General features: G+C 43.6%; 1 protein-coding gene across 2 annotated transcripts in view; it reads right to left on the bottom strand.

Moving 5' to 3' along the window:
* TGM4 (transglutaminase 4) overlaps nt 1-23,050 on the bottom strand; it is a 60,089-nt gene that overhangs the window by 31,461 nt on the left and 5,578 nt on the right. For both annotated transcript variants that reach the window (XM_073630419.1, XM_073630421.1), the window contains exons 2-5: nt 12,696-12,875; nt 10,509-10,615; nt 8,320-8,452; nt 5,893-6,011 (exon numbers count right to left, since the gene is read on the bottom strand). In XM_073630419.1, coding sequence (XP_073486520.1) covers nt 5,893-6,011; nt 8,320-8,452; nt 10,509-10,615; nt 12,696-12,873 — 537 coding nt within the window. In that variant the 5' untranslated portion in view covers nt 12,874-12,875. The remainder of the gene's footprint in view (nt 1-5,892; nt 6,012-8,319; nt 8,453-10,508; nt 10,616-12,695; nt 12,876-23,050) is intronic.

Below are 23,050 nucleotides of genomic sequence, written 5' to 3'. Positions count from 1 at the left end.
CAAAAACAGATATAAATAAAAATAGAATTGGGGCAGACTTGAACCACTTGGTCTTTTTTTTTTGCTATCATTCTTAGTTTTCTTTTTTGGGCAAATGACAATTATCACTGGAATTAATGCACTGTACCTGTGAGCCAGGCATGCAGTTTTATTGACTTGAATGCATGCATTGTACAGGTGCTGCTGTCAACTCAACAAGCCATGGTAAATTTGCAGCGGCCTTGACACAAATTAATGTCAACAGCCCCTCCTGCTAAATGGCAGGTTCTAGGCAGATAGTTAGGGGGGCATAACCACGCTCAACTGCCTGTTTTTATTACCCCCTGACCACCTGTGTGAAAGAGGTCTTAAAAAACTTTAAAAATGTATAATTAAGGCTTGGTTCACATTGCCGAAACCTCAAAGTCACTACTATACTACTAATAGATGTATAGAATAGAAGAGAATAGAAGTCGAATAGATGTTGCCTTAAAGTAGTACAGGAACCTTTGTAGTGCTAATTAAGACAGCTCTCATTGACTAACATGGGATTTCACATGTCACGCGACTTGTGATCTCACAAGTAGGATCCCAAGTAGCGGCAGTGCGAACTAAGCCTTAATGGCAAGAAGTAGCAAATAATCTGGCCAAAGTAGCTGTAAACACAACTCTGATTGAATCTGATTATAAAGCGCTGTTAAGGCGGTACATGGTCCCAACCAGAGTTGCTAAAATATGCCCACAAGCTTCCTCTTCTTGCTTTAGGTGATGTGGACAACTGGAAACCATGTTCCACATTTGGTGGCAATGCCCCAAAATCTTTTGATTTTAGAATAAGGATCTTTACTCTAATACACTCAGTGACACAGGTGAACGTCCCCAGAAAACCTGAAATTGCTCTTCTTCAGAAACTAGATATTGAGGATCCCAAAAACCATGAAAAACCTATATCCTACATCAGGGTATCTCAACCTGTGGTATGCGTACCCCTGGGGGCATGTGCACCAAGGGCAGGGGGTACGTCGCTCAGAGCCGGCGCCACCATAAGCAGGGCTCAAGTCACACAGGAACGTTGTTCCTGGATTCAAACCTGGGCAGTCCTCTGTGACACAGCAAGAGATCATGATCCAGGCACTGGTAGGCTGCATTTGATGGGCACTGGTAGGCTGCATTTGGTGGGCACTGGTAGGCTGCGTTTGGTGGGCACTGCACTGGTAGGCTGTATTTGGTAGGCACTGCACTGGTAGGTTGCATTTGATGGGCACTGCACTAGTAGCTGCATTTGATGGGCACTGGCAGGCTGCATTTGATGGGCACTGGTAGGCTGCATTTGGTGGGCCCTGCACTGGTAGGCTGCATTTGGTGAGCACTGCTAGGGCTGCATTTGATGGGCACTGGTAGGCTGCATTTGGTGCGCACTAGTAGGCTGCATTTTGATGGGTACTGGTAGGCTGCATTTGGTGGGCACTGCACTGGTAGGGTGCATTTGATGGGCACTGGTAGGGTGCATTTGATGGGGACTGGTAAGCTGCATTTGGTGGGCACTGATAAGCTGCATTTGGTGGGCATTGGTAGGCTGCATTTGATGGGCACTGCACTGTTAGACTGTATTTGATGGGCACTGATAAGCTGCATTTGGTGGGCACTGATAAGCTGCATTGGGCACTAATAAGCTGCATTTGGTGGGCACTGGTAGGCTGCATTTTGTGGGCACTGCACTGGTAGGCTGCATTTGGTGGGCATTGGTAGGCTGCATTTGGTGGGCACTGGTAGGCTGCATTTGATGGGCACTTGTAGGCTGCCTTTGGTGGGCACTGCACTGGTAGACTGCATTTGGAGGGCACTGGTAGGCTGCATTTGGTGGGTACTGGTAGGCTGCATTTGGTGGGCACTGCACTGGTAGGCTGCATTTGGTGGGCACTGGAAGGCTGCATTTGGTGGACACTGCACTGGCAGGCTGCATTTGGTGGGCACTGGTAGGATGCATTTGATGGGCACTGGTAGGCTGCATTTGGTGGACACTGCACTGGTAGGCTGCATTTGATGGCCACTGGTAGGCTGCATTTGGTGGGCACTGGTAGGGGCACTGGTAGGCTGCATTTGGTGGGCACTGGCAGGCTGCATTTGGTGGACACTGCACTAGTAGGCTGCATTTGGTGGGCACTTGTAGGGCTGCATTTGATGGGCACTGGTAGACTGCATTTGGTGGGCACTGGTAGGCTGCATTTTGATGGGCACTGGTAGGCTGCATTTGGTGGCCACTGCACTGGTAGGCTGCATTTGGTGGGCACTGGTAGGCTGCATTTGGTGGGCACTGCACTGGTAGGCTGCATGTGCATGCATGTGTCTAATGTGCAATGTGGAAAAGAAGAAAGGTAACAGCACTCTCTGCAGGGACAACTTAATCCATACACCAGGTCCACTCACAGGTGCCGAGGCTCGATGTGTCCCAACACACTCCAATGCAACAGTAATAAGGAGAGCCGGCAAAACTGTAATCCTTGAAGTGACGTTTATTGGTACGTCAGAGTGACAATAAAACAATAAACTGACGCGTTTCGGCTCTCCTTATTACTGTTCTAATGTGCAATGTGCAGCTGCTTTTGGTGGGCACTAATAAACTGTATTTGGTGGACACTGCACTGATAGCATGCATTTGATGGGTACTGCACTGGTAGGCTGCATTTGATGGGCACTGCGCTGTTAGGCTGCATTTGGTGGGCACTGGTAGGCTGCATCTGATGGGCATTGGTAGGCTGCATTTGATGGGCACTGCTAGGCTACATTTGATGGGCACTGGTAAGCTGCATTTGATGGGCACTGGCAGGCTGCATTTGATGGGCACTGGTAGGCTGAATTTGGTGGGCCCTGTACTGGTAGGCTGCATTTGGTGAGCACTGCTAGGGCTGCATTTGATGGGCACTGGTAGGCTGCATTTTGATGGGTACTGGTAGGCTGCATTTGGTGGGCACTGCACTGGTAGGGTGCATTTGATGGGGACTGGCAAGCTGCATTTGGTGGGCACTGATAAGCTGCATTTGGTGGGCATTGGTAGGCTGCATTTGATGGGCACTGCACTGTTAGACTGTATTTGATGGGCACTGATAAGCTGCATTTGGTGGGCACTGATAAGCTGCATTGGGCACTGATAAGCTGCATTCGGTGGGCACTGGTAGGCTGCATTTGATGGACACTGGTAGGCTGCATTTGGTGGGCACCGGTAGGCTGCATTTGGTGGGCACTGGTAGGGCTGCATTTGGTGGGCACTGCACTGGTAGGCTGCATTTGGTGGGCAATGGTAGGCTGCATTTGGTAGACACTGCACTGGTAGGTTGCATTTGATGGGCACTGGTAGGCTGCATTTGGTGCATTTGGTGGGCACTGGCAGGCTGCATTTGATGGACACTGCACTAGTAGGCTGCATTTGGTGGGCACTTGTAGGGCTGCATTTGATGGGCACTGGTAGGCTGCATTTAGTGGGCACTGGTACGCTGCATTTTGATGGGCACTGGTAGGCTGAATTTAGGGCCACTGCACTGGTAGGCTGCATTTGGTGGGCACTGCACTGGTAGGCTGCATGTGCGTGCATGTGTCTAATGTGCACTAATAAACTGCATTTGGTGGACACTGCACTGGTAGGATGCATTTGATGGGTACTGCACTGGTAGGCTGCATTTGATGGGCACTGCTCTGGTAGGCTGCATTTGGTGGGCACTGGTAGGCTGCATCTGATGGGCACTGGTAGGCTGCATTTGAAGGGCACTGGTAGGCTGCATTTGGTGGGCACTGCACTGGTAGGCAGACTTTGGTGGGCACTGATAAGGCTGCATTTGGTGGGCACTGCACTGATAGGCTGCATGTGCGTGCATGTGTCTACCTGTATGTTAATTTCGGATTATGTGCGTGTTTACAGCACGCACACATACAACAATATTGCACACGAACAAAAACCATCACAAACACACACATAGAAATCATCACAAACACATACTGACATTACACACACACAGAAACCATGACACCCAAACAATAGAAATTACTTTCTCGAGACAGGGGTACTTAGTACATTTTTTTAGACCTGCGGGGATACTTCACCGTAAAAGGTTGAAAAACACTGTCCTACATTATCCTGACAACTAGAATTGCCATTGATAGGTATTGAAACCAGTCGGTGGTCTCACTTGAATACGTTACTCAAAAACTAAACTGGATGATGAATAATGATAAACTCTTGTGTACCTTCAATAACACCCAGTCGAAGTTTGAAGACCTCTGACCCATGAAGGGAATCTGTACCCAAGTGTCTGTCTACTTTTTTCCCCCTCGTGGGGGTTCTGTTTTGTTAAATGTATAAAAACATAATAAAAAGTATGGAAACAAAAATGCATAATTTTAAAGTGGGTAAAAATATACAGACTTTCACCTTAGTAACTCCACCTATTAACTTGTGCCCGTGCATGTTTGACCGCTTAGATTATCTTTACATGAACTGGAAAACAAGGAGGGTCTTATGTTTCTTTTTCTAAAGATTATTTTAACAGAATCTATCTGCTTACATTGTAAAACAGAATTCCATGCAGATATAGAACAAATCCATTAGCACAGTTACTGTATACATTATTATTATTATTTAAGTTACTTATATAGCGCCGTCAATTTATGCAGCACTTTACATATACATTATACATTCACATCGGTCTCTACCCTCAAGGAGCTTAGACTCTAAGGTCCCTAACTCACATTCATATACTGCGGCCAATTTAGACAGAAGCCAATTAACCTACCAGCATGTCTTTGGAGAGTATTCATGAAAGTATCATTACATTATTTTTTTTTTTTACTCAACCAGTGTAAGTACCAGTATGTTTTATATTAGCCTCATATATTAGAGTTAATTTCAGTGGTAAGGATAGCAGCCTGAAATATTCAAGAACACGATTCTCTATAAAGAAAAGAAAGAGTAAAAAAGTTCGCTAGAACTGCGTTTCACACTAGCATACTATTTATAGTAGTCGCTCCCAGTCAATGTATTAGGCCCTGTTCACACATGAGCTATTTTCTGCTTGAAGCTTGTAGCTCTAAAATGCTCAACAAGCCAAATCCCATTCATTTCAATGGCCCCTGTTCACATCTGAGCGTTCTGTCGCCTGAAGCAAAATGCCCGAAGTTCAAAAATGTACATGAGCTTCTTTTTTTTTTACGACCATCTTCTGCTCAAAGACCACCCCTAATTTCCTCTCCTTCCCCTAGTACTTTCTATTGGCTAAACAAAAATGTCTGAAGCTGTAAAACGCTTGTAATACACTTAAACACTTTAAAAACCTTGTAAACAGCTGCAAAAATGCTTTTAAAAAATGCCAGAAAAACACCAGAAAAATCGCTACGCTTAGGTGTGAATGGAGCCTTATGCCCCGTACACACGATCGGATTTTCCGAAACAAATGTTGGATATGAGCTTGTTGGCCGTCCAACCGTGTGTATGCTCCATCAAACATTTGTTGTCGGACTTTCCGCCAACAAATGTTGGCTTGCAGGTTCTCAAATTTTCCGCCAACAAAACTTTGTTGTCGGAATTGAATTTCCAATCGTGGGCACTGCACTGGTAGGCTGGATTTGGTGGGCACCAAATCTGAATTGAGTATGCACAGTATAGGAGTGGCTCAGCTGTTGCTGGAAATCACAGCCACCCTAATGAATGGATATTTAAATCTCTCACCTCCTACCACTTACTAGTTTTTTACTGATACCCCATTATAATATTATAAATATAGTTACATTCTAATTATAATATTTTATTAAAATATACATTTGACCTTGCCATAAACATGAAATAATTTAATGTACAAATATCACCTGATTGCATGCTTATTCATTTTAAGCTAATTTTCACAGTATACAACCAAGGATCCATACCTGCCCAAAATTCCATGGCCTAGCAGTAATGTTAGAGCTTGAGCCCACATAGATGTATCCAGTGTCATTTAGGACATATTCCATTCTTTCCTCCGCATCTGGCAAGTATACGGCATCATCTAAAAATATAAAATATATTTTTTATTAGTTGTAGCTTGTATCATGTTTCTTACTTTGAAAGAATTCGGATGCATTAAAGAGGAAGTAAATCTTCATGTATTCTCTGTACCTATAGGTAAGCCGAGAATAAGACTTACCTATAGATACTGTAAATATCTCCTAAACGTACGCAGTTTAGGAGATACTTACTGTATACTGCGCAGAGTCATCAGTGCATGCGCTCTGAAGGAACCGCTGCAATGCATACTAGCACATTATGCCTTTACTTTACAGGTACGGAAAAAAAAAACCAGTGTTTATTTCCTCTTTAGGAGCCAGTAGAGATGGATATAAAAATAGGAATACGCCCCTGCTTACTCAGAGTACAATCAGCAGAGTGCATTAATTTTTATGTTCGGAGAGGTCTTACTAAGCAGGAGGCATCGGACCACTGCAGAGAAAACCCTGGTTTCCCACAAAGGGCAACCATCCTGAATTAAAATAGGTTCCATACCAAAGATATTTACCATTTTGCTGTATTCTCAGTGTATCTAAAGTATATTATTTATTTGAATCAAACTTCAATTGACGTTTAACCTAATCTCTTATTTTAATGCACAACACTAAGTTAAACTCTTGATATCCACTCTCATCAAGAAAAGGATTAGATCATGCAGCTCTTGGCTCCATGCCATACTTGGCCATCCAGCTCTGGGATCTATGCCATATGTGGCCATCCATCTCTTGGGCCCATGCCATTGATCCGAGAGGAGTATGGTATTGATCCCAGAAACTAATGGCCAAGTATGGCATGGGCCCAAGTGATGGATGGCCATCCATCACTTGGGCCCATGCCATACTTGGCCATCCAGTTCTGAGATCAATACCATACTCCTATCTGATCAATGCTATACCTGGCTATCCTGTTCTCGGATCCATGCCAAACCTGACCAGACTGGTTGGCATAAAACGTAGTCAGATCATTAAAACCGTAATACTTACAGTATTCTGCGGGCTTTAGCTCTGTGGCACAAGCAGTTTTATTTGTCTTCTCTAAACCCCTATATGGGAGAGTGGCCGCCAGATTCCAGAGTAAGAGATTTGAGATCACAAGTTTTTGATCACTTGGCCTGCTGACAATCTAAACCAGACACGTCCGTTCGGGGGGTCAATCCGGCCCATGTTCTGGTTTTGAACGGCTCGCCTGGTCATTTGGACATATGTATCTTTTGTGGCTCCCAGCGCGGGGGCCACAAAAGATATTTATTCTGGCTGCCTTGGAGGGGACAAGGAAGAGGCGGGATGAGTGCCGTACACACAGGAGAATTTCCTGTTTCCACGGCAGCCTCTGTAATAGGAAGTCTGTCTCCTGCGCTGCCATTGGAGGACTGTTCTGTCCATCAAAGGAGATGGGACTTTGTATTAAAGAGGCCGCAGAGAAAACAGGAGTTTTTCCTGTATGTAATCTTTTGGCCCTCCAAGGCTGCAGATGGATGGGCATCAATCAGGCTGCACTGACGACACTGGTGAGTCTGCATTCCTGGCAATGGTGGGTGCTGCATTCCTGGCAATGGTGGGTGCTGCATTCCTGGCAATGGTGGGTGCCGCATTTCTGGCAATGGGGGTGCTGCATTTCTGGCAATGGGGGTGCTGCATTTCTGGTAATGGGGGTGCTGTATTTATGGCAATGGGGGTGCTGTATTCATGGCAATGTGGGTGCTGCACTGATGGCAATGGGGGTGCTGCATTCATGGCAATGGTGGGACTGCATTTATGGCAATGGTGGGGCTGCATTTATGGCACTTGTGAGGCTGCAGATGGGCACTGATCCTTATTTTGCGTCACATTTCTTTATTTAAAATTTAAGTTTTTTCCTGAAACTTCCCTCCTAAAGTGAAGGTGCGTGTTATACGCCAATAAATACATTATATCCAAATAACACGCAATTATATATCCAAATAATCACAAAGGCAAGATAATTCTTGTTGGGCAGTGTATTAGTGCTTGAACAAACACACTTAGACTGAATTTTAATGGTTCAAAGAATGTCAGGCAAAATGGTCGGTCCTCACGCATGTTCACTTCATCAAATCTGGCCCTCTTTGAAAAAAGTTTGGACACCCCAGATCCACACTAAACATGTCAACCAAACTCTGGCTGCTTTATATGTTTTTCACATATGAAAGCATTGTACTACAACATATAATACATTGCAGAAAATGTGTGTTTGACATGCTATGGTATTACTCCGATGTAGGTGGTCCCAATGTATAACCTACTATTATATTCAAGCTTGAGTCTCTGACATTCAGCAAGTAAAAGTTTTACCTTCACACCAAGGGTTGAACAGGATGTAAATGGAGCAATCCCCTGCCATGTATACAACTCCTCTTCCCGTTATTACACTTAGCTGGTATTTTCCAATAATTGCATTAGCGGGACTATTGACGGTGATGGTATACTTCAAAAAGAAAGTATATATGTTATTTTCAAGCAATGCATTCCTTTTTACAACATCATAGATGTTAAAGCAACCATTATTTAAAGCTGAACTCCAGGCAAACATATAAATATCATCTAAATGAATTACGTACGCATGAAAAAATATTAATGGTATATTTACAAAATATAGGACTATGAAACATATTCCAATCTGTCTTGATATCAGCCTCCTGATATTTCCTGTTTTGTTGCACTCAGACTGGGACAGCATTGTGAGCTAGTCACACTCTGGAATTGCAGAATGCCTTTCCTTATCATGCTTACAGTAGTGATGAGCAGAAGGATTACTTCATCAGTTTGCTGTTGCTCCTCATTATCAGCAGACTAGGGCAGACTGGTGACAAAGCAGTATTGTTTAACAAAAGAGGACCTTTAACAAAGCTTTCTGCTAGTGATGCCTAGATCACCAGTCAAGAGTAGCTGATCAGAATCTCAAATATTTTCACAAATAGACAGTTCCCGTATATGTTTCATCTGTGTATATAGGTGTGTGCCTGGAGTCCAGCTTTAGAATGGTAATGTTTTAGAATGATAACACATACCAATTTTTGCTTAAACTTAAGTCTACATTGCCCTTGCTCTAACAGGTATAGTCTATGAAATACCAACATTGCTGTCACTGGCAACAAGTCACAAAGAGACCACATGGGTCTCCTCTTGAGGTTAGTGCTGACAACAGACACTCAGATAAACATATCAGAAAACAAAGGTGTTGTCAGAATTACATGAAAGACAGGCAAAGACCTTTTTGACAGTCATACCCTTCTCCAGCAGATAGTAAAGTGTGCCAAGTACCAGTAAAAGTAAAGGTAGTCACCAGCAAAAAAGAAGAGGGATACTTACAGTGGTTCTTAACCCACTTTCACAAATTTACATACTCAGTTCTGTATGTCAGTCCCCCCCCCCCCCTCTCTGTGTTTCATTAAAAAAATTCCTCCTTTACCGTATCCCACCGAGGCTCCCAGTGCTCAAGTGACCAGCCGTGTTTCCTCTCTGGCTGTCTGACAGAAGCAGCGGGAGGGGCTGCGATTCCCCCGCTGATGTCAGCGGTATGCGAGGAGGAGAGGAGAGAGGAGACACGGCCAGTCACGTGATCGTCGGCAGCCGCCATGAGACACAGTAAAGGAGGAATTTTTTTAATAAAACACAGAGCCAGAGGGGCACTGCATTAAGAGACAGAATGAATAGTATACAGCTAAATTTGTTATTCCAGCAGCAGAAGGGGGATGGGGCGGCACTGTCACTAGGTGACACGTAGAAGGGGGGGACAGAAGAGGGGGGACACACAGGAGAGCAGGGCTGCTGATGACGGAGGCACGTAAACTGACCACGGTGTCAGGGCTCAGCAGCCATGATTATCGTGGTCAGTTTACATAGGGGAGAAACTGGCAGGATCAGCCAGGTGATTTAGGTGTTACAGGGGTCCAAGGGGTGCTTTAAAGGAGCAGGATCCAATTATTATTTTTTTTTTTAGGTTAACAAACGTTTTAAAAAGAGAGATACTTAATAGAGGGTGCAGGAAACAAAATATGCTACAACAGAACCTGCTGTACTCTTGCAGGTTCACTTGCTTGTTTTATCATAGATGAAAGTGATACAATGCTTCACATACGAAAAGGACACTAGAGCTCCACCTGCTGGCTAAAAAGAAAACTGCATAAAAATAATATGAAATATTTCATATTTGCCACAGGTAAAAATGTTTTTGTTTTTTTTTATGTAGTCCTAATGACAAAAAATTGGAAACAAAAATGTTAAAACCCACTATACTGTACATACTGTATATTTAATGGCTTTAAGTGGTTCTCATGCTTTGGTAGCTGGGAAACCTATTCAGGTAATAAACACCTGAAAATTTGAGATAATAACATTTGATAGATGGAAACAACACATACATTACTCTGACTTGCCAGAGCATTTTGAATTACTGGAATGCTAAATCCCTCGTGTAAAACCGAGATGTGTTAATGTTCTAAGTGCTAAATAAATTAACTGATTAAGCCTGCTGAAATTACCTCGTTACCATTGCACTCGCAGATTGTAGCACTCCAGTCTTTTTCAAGGGCAGCTGGAGTTACATTAACTTGTACGAGTGATCCATTTGCTTTCGAAGGACGAGGGCCTAAAAGATGAAAATGAGTACTTGAAGAAAACTGATGTTCATTCATTTTTATATTTCTTTGTAAATATGACATACAATACAATATACATTGTACACTTGCATTTTAAGGGAACAATCTTACCATTCTTGTATTAAGTGTTCTGTACTGATCTCTAAAAATGATTAACTTAAGAGTCAGTAAAAGTCTGTTATAAGGTTGTCAAAGCCTCCCAGCAGTGTCTGGATGCCAGAGTAGCAAAGTCTTCTTTTGTAGCGTGCCTCTCTCTGACTCGCTGAAATGCTGCATTAGCCCAAAAAAATCTGAAGGGAAAAAAGTTAGATACTCATCTTTCGCCTGGCTTCCGTGGTGCAGGCGGTGATATCATCATTCCGCCTTTGAAATATTGGACAATGGCGAGTACTTTAAATCTTTCAAGAAGTTGTTACAGCACAATACGGGATCATCTTCAAGATTTGGGCTACCCAACATTCTCCAGGATCTTGCTGGAAAAAGGATAACGTTGCCTTGCATAGGCACTGTTGGACAAACCTGAGGTAAGGTAATTATGCTATCAAACTTTTTTTTTCCCCCATAGGTATTTTCATTTAGATTAATAAAGTGTTTTAACAAGGTTTGGGACAAGAGGGCATACTAAATAAGTAGACCTTGCTATTTAGGTGCAATTACACCGTTTTAAACAGAATGTATTACATAAAATGTTGCTTGAAGAGAAACTATAATGGTGTGGGGTCAACTTTATAACAAGTTTTTAAAATGACGTGCTACACATTTTTTTTTTTTACTAATCATATACAATGAAATATGTAACGTTGTGTGCACCTGTGGCACAGAATCCAAACAGTACCATTGTTATGGAGCCCTCTTTACAGGAAGCCTCCTTTTTGTCCTCAAAGAGGGGGTGAATGACTGCTTTGTAAACTGCAGGCTTTTTTTGTGTAGCGAAGCAGGTAAGGATGCCCTGGAAAACAAGTAAAAAGGAGCCTAGAGCACCACCTTCTGACTTAAAATGAGAATTAAGTAAGGCTTAAAGTGATTGTAAGGGTTCCTTTTTTGTTTTTTTTTAAATAACAAACATGTCATACCTCCACTGTGCAGCTCGTTTTGCACAGAGTGGACCCGAACCTGGTCTTCTGGGGTCTCCCGATGGCTCTTGCGGCTCCTCCCCACATCAGATAACCCCCCCAGGAGAAGCGCTCTCCCTGAGGGGGTTACCTTGGGGGTGCGCTCCTGAGTCCAGCATTTGGCGTCCATAGTCGCCGAATGTATGACTCAGCCCCGCCCCCCAGCTCCCACGTTATTGGATTTGATTGACAGCAGCAGGAGCCAATGGCTGTGCTGCTATCAATCTATCCAATCAAGAGCTGAGAACCCCCTGCAGAGAGACAGCGCGTCCCCGCTGGGTCAAGTTCCAGGGCTCAGGTAAGTAAAATGGGGGGGCTGGGGCGCCGGTCACTGCCAGATGTTTTTTCACCTTAATGCATACGATGCATTTAATGCCTCATGCCTTTAATGTACACGGAACGTTTTACAACCTCTCCCAAACTATTTAACTTACAGATAGTAACTGACGTTTAAAAACGTCAGTTTTGCCACGTATACATGCCATGTTTCGAATCGTTTTTCTTTTTCAAATAGCCAAAAATTAAAAACACCTGTAAACGAAATGTGGCTACGCGCAAGTTACCGCGTTTACACGGGTTCACAAGCTGTTACAGGCGTTTGCTGTTTCAAATGCCTCTGAACATCTGTTCTGAATGCATTTTTTTGCTTTCCAAAAAATGCTTCTAAACTCAACTGCCTAGAAACGACTATAAACGACCCTGTGTACATGTACTGCTAAGATAACATGGAGCAGAGTTCAGGGGCAGCTAAAAAAAAAATGCCCAACTGCTCCTAAATGTCCGTTTACCAGCAGCAATGTACATGAAGCCTAAATAAGAATTTATCAAAACTGGAGCTGCAAGAATCTGGTGCAGCTGTGCATAGCAACCAATCGGCTTCTATCTTCAGCTTGTTTTATATTGCAATATTGACAGAGGCAAATCTGGCTCTAAGTGAAAGATAATGTTATATTCTTACTAGTAGTAAACTGCAAGACAATGTTGTCCCTTGGAGTCACTGCCCTGCTGAAGGAAGCCTTTAAAGTGAACTTCTGTCCTCTTCTCAAAATAAGGTGTGGATTGTCATAATCAGCCGTGTTATGATTACAGGCATTCTCATGCTTCATAAAGTTCACTTTAAGTGTTCTTAAAGCCATTTCTGTAAATGAAAATAGAAAAAAAATAACAAATGCATAGTTTATGTTCCCGATATGCCTATATGCAATTGTTCATCTTCTCTGATTAATTTACTGTCCCAGACAACAAGTGAAAGCATTTTGTAAGCCACTACTACTACTATTCGTTAAACACTGCAACTATGCTAGAGTAAGAGAATTCACCTCATGCTGAGTTCTTTGTAATTTCCTGTAGATTAGACACACATAGCTCCATACAGGGGCACTGGTAATGTACTTCCTGTCTGCATTCGTCATCACCAATAACATACAAACTTCCACAGCAGGATTGAATACCATTATTGTCTGCAGGATGTTTATTGTATCTGGTTTTCTGTGAGTGAGCAGGTGCATTTTCTAATCTACATATTACAAACATAAAGGTGTGGGAGTGAGCTGAATAAAAAATGAACCTACTCAACTGGTAGGTTAAGGAAAAGCAACCCTCCTGTAGCACTACCCCCGTAGGAGCTGCTAATGAATGTTTAATCCTGTACTCTGCCTATCAACCCCAAGAACAGTCTCAACCCCTCTGGCACACCTTTATGGTAATATTAGTGTAAGACCTAACGGTAAAGAGAAACACAGTAATGGTACTCTATACAGTATATTTACCGTAGCTTTGGAACTCATCACTTCACCGGTTGCAGTAATAGATGAGGTCCCACGCCAATTGTCAATTAACCATATAAGAAGTTTACTGAGAAAATACTTAGCACAATAAACACTGTGGTAACTTAAGTATAGAGAATGACAATAGATAACAGTCAATGTGTACATGAAACTGAACATTCAGTTTTAGATGCTCAATATACTCAACACTTATATTAAGCGCCTTCCCACTGACCTCAGAGCATACACACCAAATCTGCAATAACTGTTATGAACATGCAGCAATACAAGGCAATACATAGATCCTGTGCTCAAGGGCTCCCCCTAGGTTGTAATGCAATGTTCCCAATGCAAAATGAACTATGGTACTTTGTAGAAGATGATAGAAGTCCCTTTGTCTTCTTGATCTAGCTCAGGATATTAGACTGCAGTATTTGTAAATCCAACAGGGAAACAAGTAGACAGCAGAATGTAGGATAAGTGATGCACTGATAATTGTGTACTTGCAAACAGAAGACACTTGTAATACTTTCTCCTTAGCAGTGGGGGTAATGCCAGCAATAACTTTACAGCACAGGGACGGCAACCCTGCAGTTCCACTGTCTGCAGCCTATGGATAAGTGAGATCACTTCTATGGGACTACAAGTCTCACTAACAGTCTATAGCTGACACACTTAGTCAATAGTACACTATGTTGATCTGGGCAAGTGTCCGCTCACCACAACAGGCTCCGATGCTTGTAAGGCTCCTTTCCTGATATCTCAGTCCAATCCAAGCTGGCGCCGTCACATCGCTCCTTCTGATGGCTGATGACTGTAATGCAGGAAACCTCTTGAAATCTTGGGTTTGGCATGCTGGTCCAGCTGACTGTGCTCTGGAACTCTTCAGAGGCCAAATGATTCCGATCCGCGCCTTACTGGCAGCAGTCTCCTGGTCACACACAGACCTCACTGCAGGCAGGTTTTGAATAGTGTTCAAAGAGGCCCGGAAACATGCCATGCCTGTCCCTTTTATCTGCTTACCCAGTAGGCTGTTCTGTGACTTGCCTTGTGGGTAGGTGAACTGGGCATTGTGGGTCAGTAGTTCCCAGACTGAGTTAAACACCTGAGCCATTTCCTCATTAAACTACTAATCTCACAATGCATAATTGTTTGTTGCTAAATAGAGAAAAGTTTATGCCTAAGTTGTAGCGGCCACTAGAGGGAGCCATTCCCTTACTTAAGGAACAACACATTACTCAGTAAGATGACTTTGGTAAAACCCCTGCGTTACACTCCATTTGTCAATTGGTATATCCGATTTTAAGCGATGAGCCGGGAAAAGCTCTAATGCCGCGTACACACGGTCGGACTTTTCGTCTACAAAAGTCCGACAGCCTGTCCGACAGACTTCCGACGTACCTTCGGCGGACTTGCGGCAGACTTTCTTACGAACGGACTTGCCTACACACGACCACACAAAAGTCCGACGGATTCGTACGTGATGACGTACACCGGACTAAAATAAGGAAGTTCATAGCCAGTAGCCAATAGCTGCCCTAGCATGGGTTTTTGTCCGTCGGACTAGCACACAGACGAGCGGATTTCGGGGTCCGTCGTACTTACGACGTAAAGATTTGAAGCATGTTTCAAATCTAAAGTCCGTCGGATTTGAGGCTAAAAAAGTCCGTTGAAAGTCCGGAGAAGCCCACACACGATCGGATTACCAGCCAGCTTTAGTCCGTCAGCGTCCGTTGGACTTTTGTAGACGAAAAGTCCGACCGTGTGTACGCGGCATTAGAGTTTTAATGATATTGCAGCCTCATATTTTTCAATACATTTTATTAAGGTTTTAAACTACAGCTATAAAACCAAACAATACAAACTAGAAAAGTACCGGCACATAATAACATTAGTGGTCACTAAAGAACCGACATAAGGCTAATTGGGGCTGTGACCATAATTCTAAAAGCAATTCTTAAAGCACAGGAGACATCCTCCAAAGAGGAGCTGCATGGCCGGAAGATGCTCCCATCGAAGACAAGTGACCGTCTCAGCCATGGATCAATCATGGTAGCTGGTCTCTGTGTTTACGTACACAGCCCTCAAACTGAAGTGGGACCGATGGTGGTTGACCAGCAGCTCCATGCCGCTCTCCAAACTACCCAAAGAGTTTACTAAGTAGAAAGAAAAGAAACAGGGTAGAAAACAAAGAAGAAGTGGGTGAAGAAAGAAGAAAGGGGGGAAAAGAGACAGTGAGCCTCTCTTAAGGCACTAGGAGGCTAGCCTCAGATCTGATGAGGCCATCCCCATCAGATAGGTAAACTAGGGGTCTCAGGTTTTTTTTAAATCAGGGAAGCTTGTCCTGCAGGATGGCAGGTAGGCATTCGTTCAACATTATCCAGGACAATTTGTTCTTTAAGAGGACAAAAGATAGCACCGGGGATTTCCAAGATCTTGTGATCGTTATTCTGGCTGCTGTAAAAATGAAAGGTATTAGGCGTTGGGTGGGTCTCGGGGCTCCCCCAGCAGGGTGTCCGAGGAGTGCCTGTTGCGGGGAATTAAGTCAAATTAGTTCCTGTGAGGGAATAGATAAAATTGTAGATGCGGATCCAGTTGGGGACATCCACCAAATGTGATACGCTGTTCCCTCTTGGCCGCACCCTCGAAAACACAGGGGGGAGGCTCCCGGTGCCCATTGGGCAATTCTGGCAGGGACCAAGTACCATCGCATTAGTACTTTGTAGTTGGCCTCTATTAGGAAGGTGTTTATAATTGACTTTGCAGTGCCTTTCATCAGTCTATTGCACTCCACAGGGTCCAAGACCCCCTATATTCTGTTCCCATTTTTCTATGTAGCAAGGTCCAGGGCCTCCTCTAGTCTAATGAGAACCTTTAGAGCCAAGAACTGCTGACATCCTTCTGTATACAGTGGGTTGCAAGGCATAGTGGGTATAGTATAAGGTATATTGATTAGGCGCCATACACTTCTTGAATGCAAAAGAGATTTTATTTCTCTTAACAGAACTTTGGGAGAGAGAGTTAGGGCCAGGACAGGGCCTTAGGTAGTTGCAACGTTAATTGGCAGACTCTGAGACTTCTACAGGAAGACAGCCAAGCAGGGAAAGGCATCCAGCAAGACGCCACATCTGCAGGTGTAGGCATGCTGTCTCCTATGGCAACAGTCTTGAACAGTTCCTAACACAAAACGTAACAGTTCCTTCACTTCCACTACAATCAATTATTTTAGTTCTTCAGCCCACTGAGCTCCCAGTCACTCTTAAACTAGACTAGATGATTCACTGCCACTGAATCCCATGAGCTCCTCTAGTCTTCACTGTAGTTTCTTCCTCAAGCGTCACCCCCACCTCTCTGCTGAGTCCCTAGCTTGGCACTCCAGATACTTCTCAAGCTTCACGCCACTGGCCTGCTCCTTCCCTGGCTTGACACACAAGGCTAGCTGGGTCCCTGGCTTGATACCCACTGAAGTTTCCTGATTCTTCACTGTCCCCGGTTGATGAGAATACTGCTCCAGTAATTGCTTCAGCTACTCACTGTGGTCCCTGGTAATAAGGTGGATGGTCCCTTAGTGGCAACAGCTTCCCCACTACCTCCGACCGCGACAAGTTCTCCGGCTGGCAGAACCATCACCTGTGTTTGAACTGCAAGCCGCAATCCTAACCCTACGCTGCTCTCTTGCTTCTGGATAGGCCCTCAGACAGTCTAGCAGCCAGATGTGCCCGGGATAGGCCCAAACTCTGGCCTAGCAGCCCGGGCAATACAACACACGTTCACCCAGACAGCTGTCCAGGTAGCACAGAACCCCGATCACCTGACTCCACCCAAATATATAGGTTCTCCCAGCAGGCCAATGGATTTAAGAAAACCCCTGCCCATTGGCTGGGACACCCCAAATAACCATAATCTGACCTTGCATTGCCCTTCTCATATCTAATCACCAGGTACCCGGTCACCCAGAAGCAAAAGAGAGAAGCACAGCAATTACAGACTTATGCCCCGTACACACGGTTGGATTTTCCAACGGAAAATGTGTGATAGGACCTTGTTGTCGGAAATTCCGACCGTGTGTGGGCTCCATCACACATTTTCCATCAGAATTTCCGACACACAAAGTTTGAGAGCAGGCTATAAAATTTTCCGACAACAAAATCCGTTGTCGGAATTTCCGATCGTGTGTACACAAATCCGATGCACAAAGTGCCACGCATGCTCAGAATAAATTAAAAGACAAAAGCTATTGGCTACTGCCCCATTTATAGTCCCAACGTACATGTTTTACGTCACCGCGTTCAGAATGATCGGATTTTCCGACAACTTTGTGTGACCGTGTGTATGCAAGACAAGTTTGAGCCAACATCCGTTGGAAAAAATCCTAGGATTTTGTTGTCGGAATGTCCGATCAATGTTCGCACATGTGTACAGGGCATTAGAGTGAAATCAATTGATCCTCAACAATTAGCCAAGGTAGCTATACCTGGCAGGTAAATTTAGGAGCAACCCTGCCTAAACACCAGGGTGCTACATCTATATAAGGGAGTTTGTCATCCGTAGATGTCAAAATGCTGTAAACCGGTTGCCAACACATTTACATAGATATTCCCTTGGGGTTGTTGTAGATAAACCCTTTTCAGTGAAGTGATAAAGTCGGCTATCTGATTATATATTGTTAGTATTCCGCAGGTGGTAAAGCGCGTTGTTCCTTAAGGGTTTCCAGTGACAGAACCCCTCTGTGATCATAGAAATCGGCGATGCTCAAAAGCCACATATTTGTCCACAATGCAAACTCAGAAAGGGTGAGGCCCGGTGTGAATGCGAGATTTTCCAATAACGGAGCAAAGGGAGCTTGCAGCCTCATTTTAATGTGACTGGTATCATTTTCAGAAATGTTAGTTCAAACAACATTATAGATACTTCTGTAATTTTCATTGAATGAAAAAACTTCACAATTCTGCAATAATAAGCTACTCACAGAAGTACGTGTTCAGGTTCAAAGGCTGACAAAACAATTTTCTGACATGACCTTTATTGTATAAATGTGATCAAACTCTTATTAGATATTTTTCTTTCTTTCATGGAAGTCCTAAAAACATGGTCCTTGGTTCCAGCAAAAAGCATGACCAAGAGCGTTTCCTTATGCTAAATATTCCACTGGTTTATGATCAAGTAGCTAGAGGGTGCTGTTCCCTGACACATGCCCACCATGTTCTAAATATGACTATAGAGAAAGAGATGCAGAGCATTTTCTGGAACTCTTGTTGAGTCTGTCCAACATTGTGTGTAGGCAAAGGAAGCAAAAAACTTAGGTTTGATAAAAAATGTATTTGTATTACCAAGGAAAGTGCACAGCTGTCTTACTTCTTGTTTTGTATTTCATAAAGATAAATACCCTTTTTAATGCATGATAGTAGTCTGCTAGCTTTGCTTGCTGCAGCTTGAAATTGCATGTGATTCTGTGGTCTTTAAGAACAAACTGGTCTTCTTCCATCCTTGATTTCCACAGAGGATCTCCCCCTATTAAGTATTTTGCCTACATTATTTTAACACCCATTTGCATAATTGAAAAAAAAAATTTCAGTCATATACTGTACGTAGTTGCCCACGCCTTTATTTATAAAGGTCTTCTTGTAAAGTTGCTTAATCCTTTGAGGAACGCAGTGCCCTGCATAGCTTGGTATCATTATCAAACACTGAGATTGGACTATTTATTCAAAACTCTATATTATTTATAAATATATAGAAGTATAAAGTTAAACTAATTTGGTCCTAGGACAACCCTGCCAGACAGCCACACAACTCTAGACCATTTAAAAAAAGAGCCATTTATCACTAATCTCTAGGCATTTTTCTGTGACTAGTTTTCTATTCAAATGCACATATACACCAGCACACCACAGATCATCGAGCAACGTCTGAAATCTTTATTGAAGAATAATTGCTTCCCTCACAGTGGATCCCTTTGTCAGGCATGTCTGATGAAGGGATCCTGCGTGGCCCTGAAATACTGCACTACTGTATGTCCATTGTGTTATGATAATTTTTTAATACAGAGATTTCAGATGTTGCTCGATGATCCGTGGTGTGCTGGGGTATATGTGCATTTGAATAGAAGGCTAGCAAATTTGTGCACTTGATCTGCGATGTCTCCAGTTCCAGCTTGCTGTTGCTACAGCACCCGCTACTTCTGAGCCTTATCCAGGAAAGTGTGTGATGGGAATATTGACATTATCTAGTTTTCTAGTTTTCATTTGCATGCACTTTATTTAATGCCGATACCCTTAATTTGTAAATTAAGCATTTGGTCGAAACTTTATTGAATGCTTTAGCAAAACCCGGGTCAATTACACTAACTTGACCAAATTACTGCTCATTTCTTCATAAAACCTTAAAAGGTCTGTCTGACAAGAATGGTGCTTCCTAAATCCCTGGTCATTGCTTCTAATGATAACATTATTCAATGGCACCTTCTAGGATATAGTCCCTCACCATTCCTTCTAATACTTACCTACTATTGATTTCTTTGGGGTTTTTTTGCTATCTGTTGCCCATCAGGGAGATTTCCCTTCACTTTCTGTCCCATAGCCAAAATAGAAAGTGAGAGGAAAGCCCTTGAAACTGAGGAAACTCTTGGTTCTCACCAGGATCATCAAAATTAGTGTCCCCATTGAAAGATTTCCCCTCTATTACTGTTCTGGGGACAACTCAAAATTTGTGATTTCCTTTTATCAATTTTGATGATAATGGTAAAAATGACAAGGGGCCCTAGTAGGAGGTGAATATTCCTATCTGGGCCACAGAAAGAGATATAAACCTGACATATGTTCTAATCGTTTCCAACTCTGTCTCTGTTTTGAACATGGGTTTCTCTCAGCCACAGAGACATATTCAATGCACTTGTGTATTGTGCAATGTCACTTCTCCTGTTCATCTTTTATGGGCCTACAGGTCCTGTCCTTACACTTTTACTTTCTGTAGCAAGGTGTTTCTAGTAAACAATCAGAACCTGCATAGCCCGTCCTGTCAGCGGGGAAAAAGGCACGTGAATGCTGAGGGGATTTCTAAGCCCCGGACCCCTGAAGAGGCTATATTGGGGCTAAGAAGGATGAGGGAGTCCTGTGTAAGTTCACCTTACAGATTTTTCTGGAACGGTAACACAAAAGGAGAGGCGCCTCTGGGTGCAATAGTTTGAACAAACGGCTTTAATCTTTACAAGCATGGTATACAGAAGTCAGGATGGCGCTCCCAGGCTCTTTGCCATGAACATTCTAGCTGATCGCTGCTGAGGATAGTGGCTCTTCCGACAGATGGATACGCCGGCTCCGGAAGGCGGCCTCAGAGCGAGGCTTGAAGCGAACAATGCAGATGGCTCAGATGGGTGACGTCATCAAACGTGGACGCCTTTCGCAAGCGTGCGCACTTGGATGTGTTTACAGTCTGTTGAGAAAGGAGCACGACTTGTAAACACATCCAAGTGCGCTTGTAGGTGTTCCAGAATGATTACCTCTCCCGAGGTCAGCTGTCTCCACAGTTAAACAGGGCGCTGGCTCTGTTTGCAACAGAGATAGTGGAAAAAAATGAAAGGCTGGATAGCCGCACTCCAAATATATGCACGCTCGCGAAACGTGTCCACGTTTGATGACGTCACCCATCTGAGCCAGCTGCATTGTGCGCTTCAAGCCTCGCTCTGAGGCCGCCTTCCAGAGCCAGCGTATCCATCTGTCGGAAGAGCCACTGTCCTCAGCAGCGATTATTTGCCATGAGGTGCTATGTTGAACTTTCAGTGACCAGTATGAGAGAGTGAGAGCGATAACACCAAATGTATCACACCTGCTCCCCATTCATACCTGAGACCTTGTAACACTAATGAGTCACATGACACCGGGGAGGAAAAATGGCTAATCGTGCCCAATTTGGACATTTTCACTTAGAGGTGTACTCACTTTTGTTGCCAGCGGTTTAGACATTAATGGCTGTGTGTTGCGTTATTTTGAGGGGACAGCAAATTTACACTATTATACAAGCTGTACACTCACTACTTTACATTGTACCAAAGTGTCATTTCTGCAGTGTTGTCACATGAAAAGATATAATAAAATATTTACAGAAATGTGAGGGGTGTACTCACTTTTGTGAGATACTGTACATATTATACACATTATGCCTATGCAGCCTGTTGACCTAAATTAAATTTAAATAAATAGCAGTAAAAAGTGATAGAATATATTAGGGAAAAGGTCCATTGTTTGTTCAATATAGTCTTATTGGTCCATAATTAATGCTGGATACGGTAGTTGGACCGATAAGACTATATTCAACAAACTATGGATGTTTTCCCTAATACATTCTATCCCTTTTTACTGCTATTTATTGAAATGTAATTTAGGCCAACAGGCTGCATAGGCATACGTGCAATATGTGTATAATATGTATATATGCATTAATTATCCCATGTGCTTGTAAATGTATGAATTTTATTGGAGTGTCAATCGTTATGTAATATTAATTTCGAATGTAATGTAAAGAGTATCAATATAAAATAATGTGCGAAAAATTTAGATATGAAATTATATAGCATTATGAGCCAATTCAAATATTTCTTTTTCTTTATATCCAACCTATTTATTTGCTCCCGTGTGCCTCATATAAAGTCCCAAAAAAACCCTCTCCATTTTCTGTTATATTACAATGTTCATGATGGACAAAAATTGTTACAACACAAATCTAAACTCATGACTGTAACAGAAAGATTGCATTCTAAAGTGCTTGACGCGATCCCGGCTTGGAGTGAGATCCAGAGCCCATCAGCTATCTCCCGAATTGTGCAGGAAACTGCTACCCCTGTATCCACGACTACCCCAGGACCCAGCGCACCAGTTGCTCCTCGAGGCCGTGGTCGGGCCCACATGCTCGCCCTGATGTCTGAGCCACCGGAGAAGAGAGTACCGGAGCCAGGTAAGCCAGCAAGGAATGGGAGCAGTGTGCCTGTGGGGGAGGTGATGCCAGTGGCTGGTAAAGGGGATAATGTAGTGCCAACTAAAGCAAGTGACAAGCGCAACTATATCCCACCCAAAGAGTGTTCCACTATAACCGATTCGGACATTCCATCAGATGGCCTATCGGAACTCTTTTCTGATACTTTGTCTTACACCGGGAAGTGGGGTGAGAGTGATGAAGAGCCAATAAGTGATGTGCAGGAGGATGAAGCTCCTTCTACTACTACCGCTAGTGTGCAAATTAAGCTGTCAGCCAGTGCAGCTCCGCTGATCAGCATCGCTAGGTCCTTTGAGGAGGACCATGGGGCTCAATGGGTCCCCAAAGTTCGCCCTATTACGTCCGTGCCTGCAGTCAGGCCAGATCATAAACCGGATGTGGTCGCTGGGTGCTCAGTTCAGCGTGCCCCAGATGCACAGGATCTACCCAGGTACGGAGACCATAAAACCCTGCCTCGGCTGTCTAAAATACAGCAGATTGTGATAAAGAAAGAGGCGGAAAAATACAGGTATCTATACCCTAAGGACTCTTTCACATGGGGCGGATTAGTGATGATCCG

Source organism: Aquarana catesbeiana, linkage group LG05 (genome assembly GCF_042186555.1).
Source record: "Aquarana catesbeiana isolate 2022-GZ linkage group LG05, ASM4218655v1, whole genome shotgun sequence".
Classification (NCBI taxonomy): Eukaryota; Metazoa; Chordata; class Amphibia; order Anura; family Ranidae; genus Aquarana; species Aquarana catesbeiana.
This window is presented reverse-complemented; position numbering and strand designations above follow the sequence as displayed.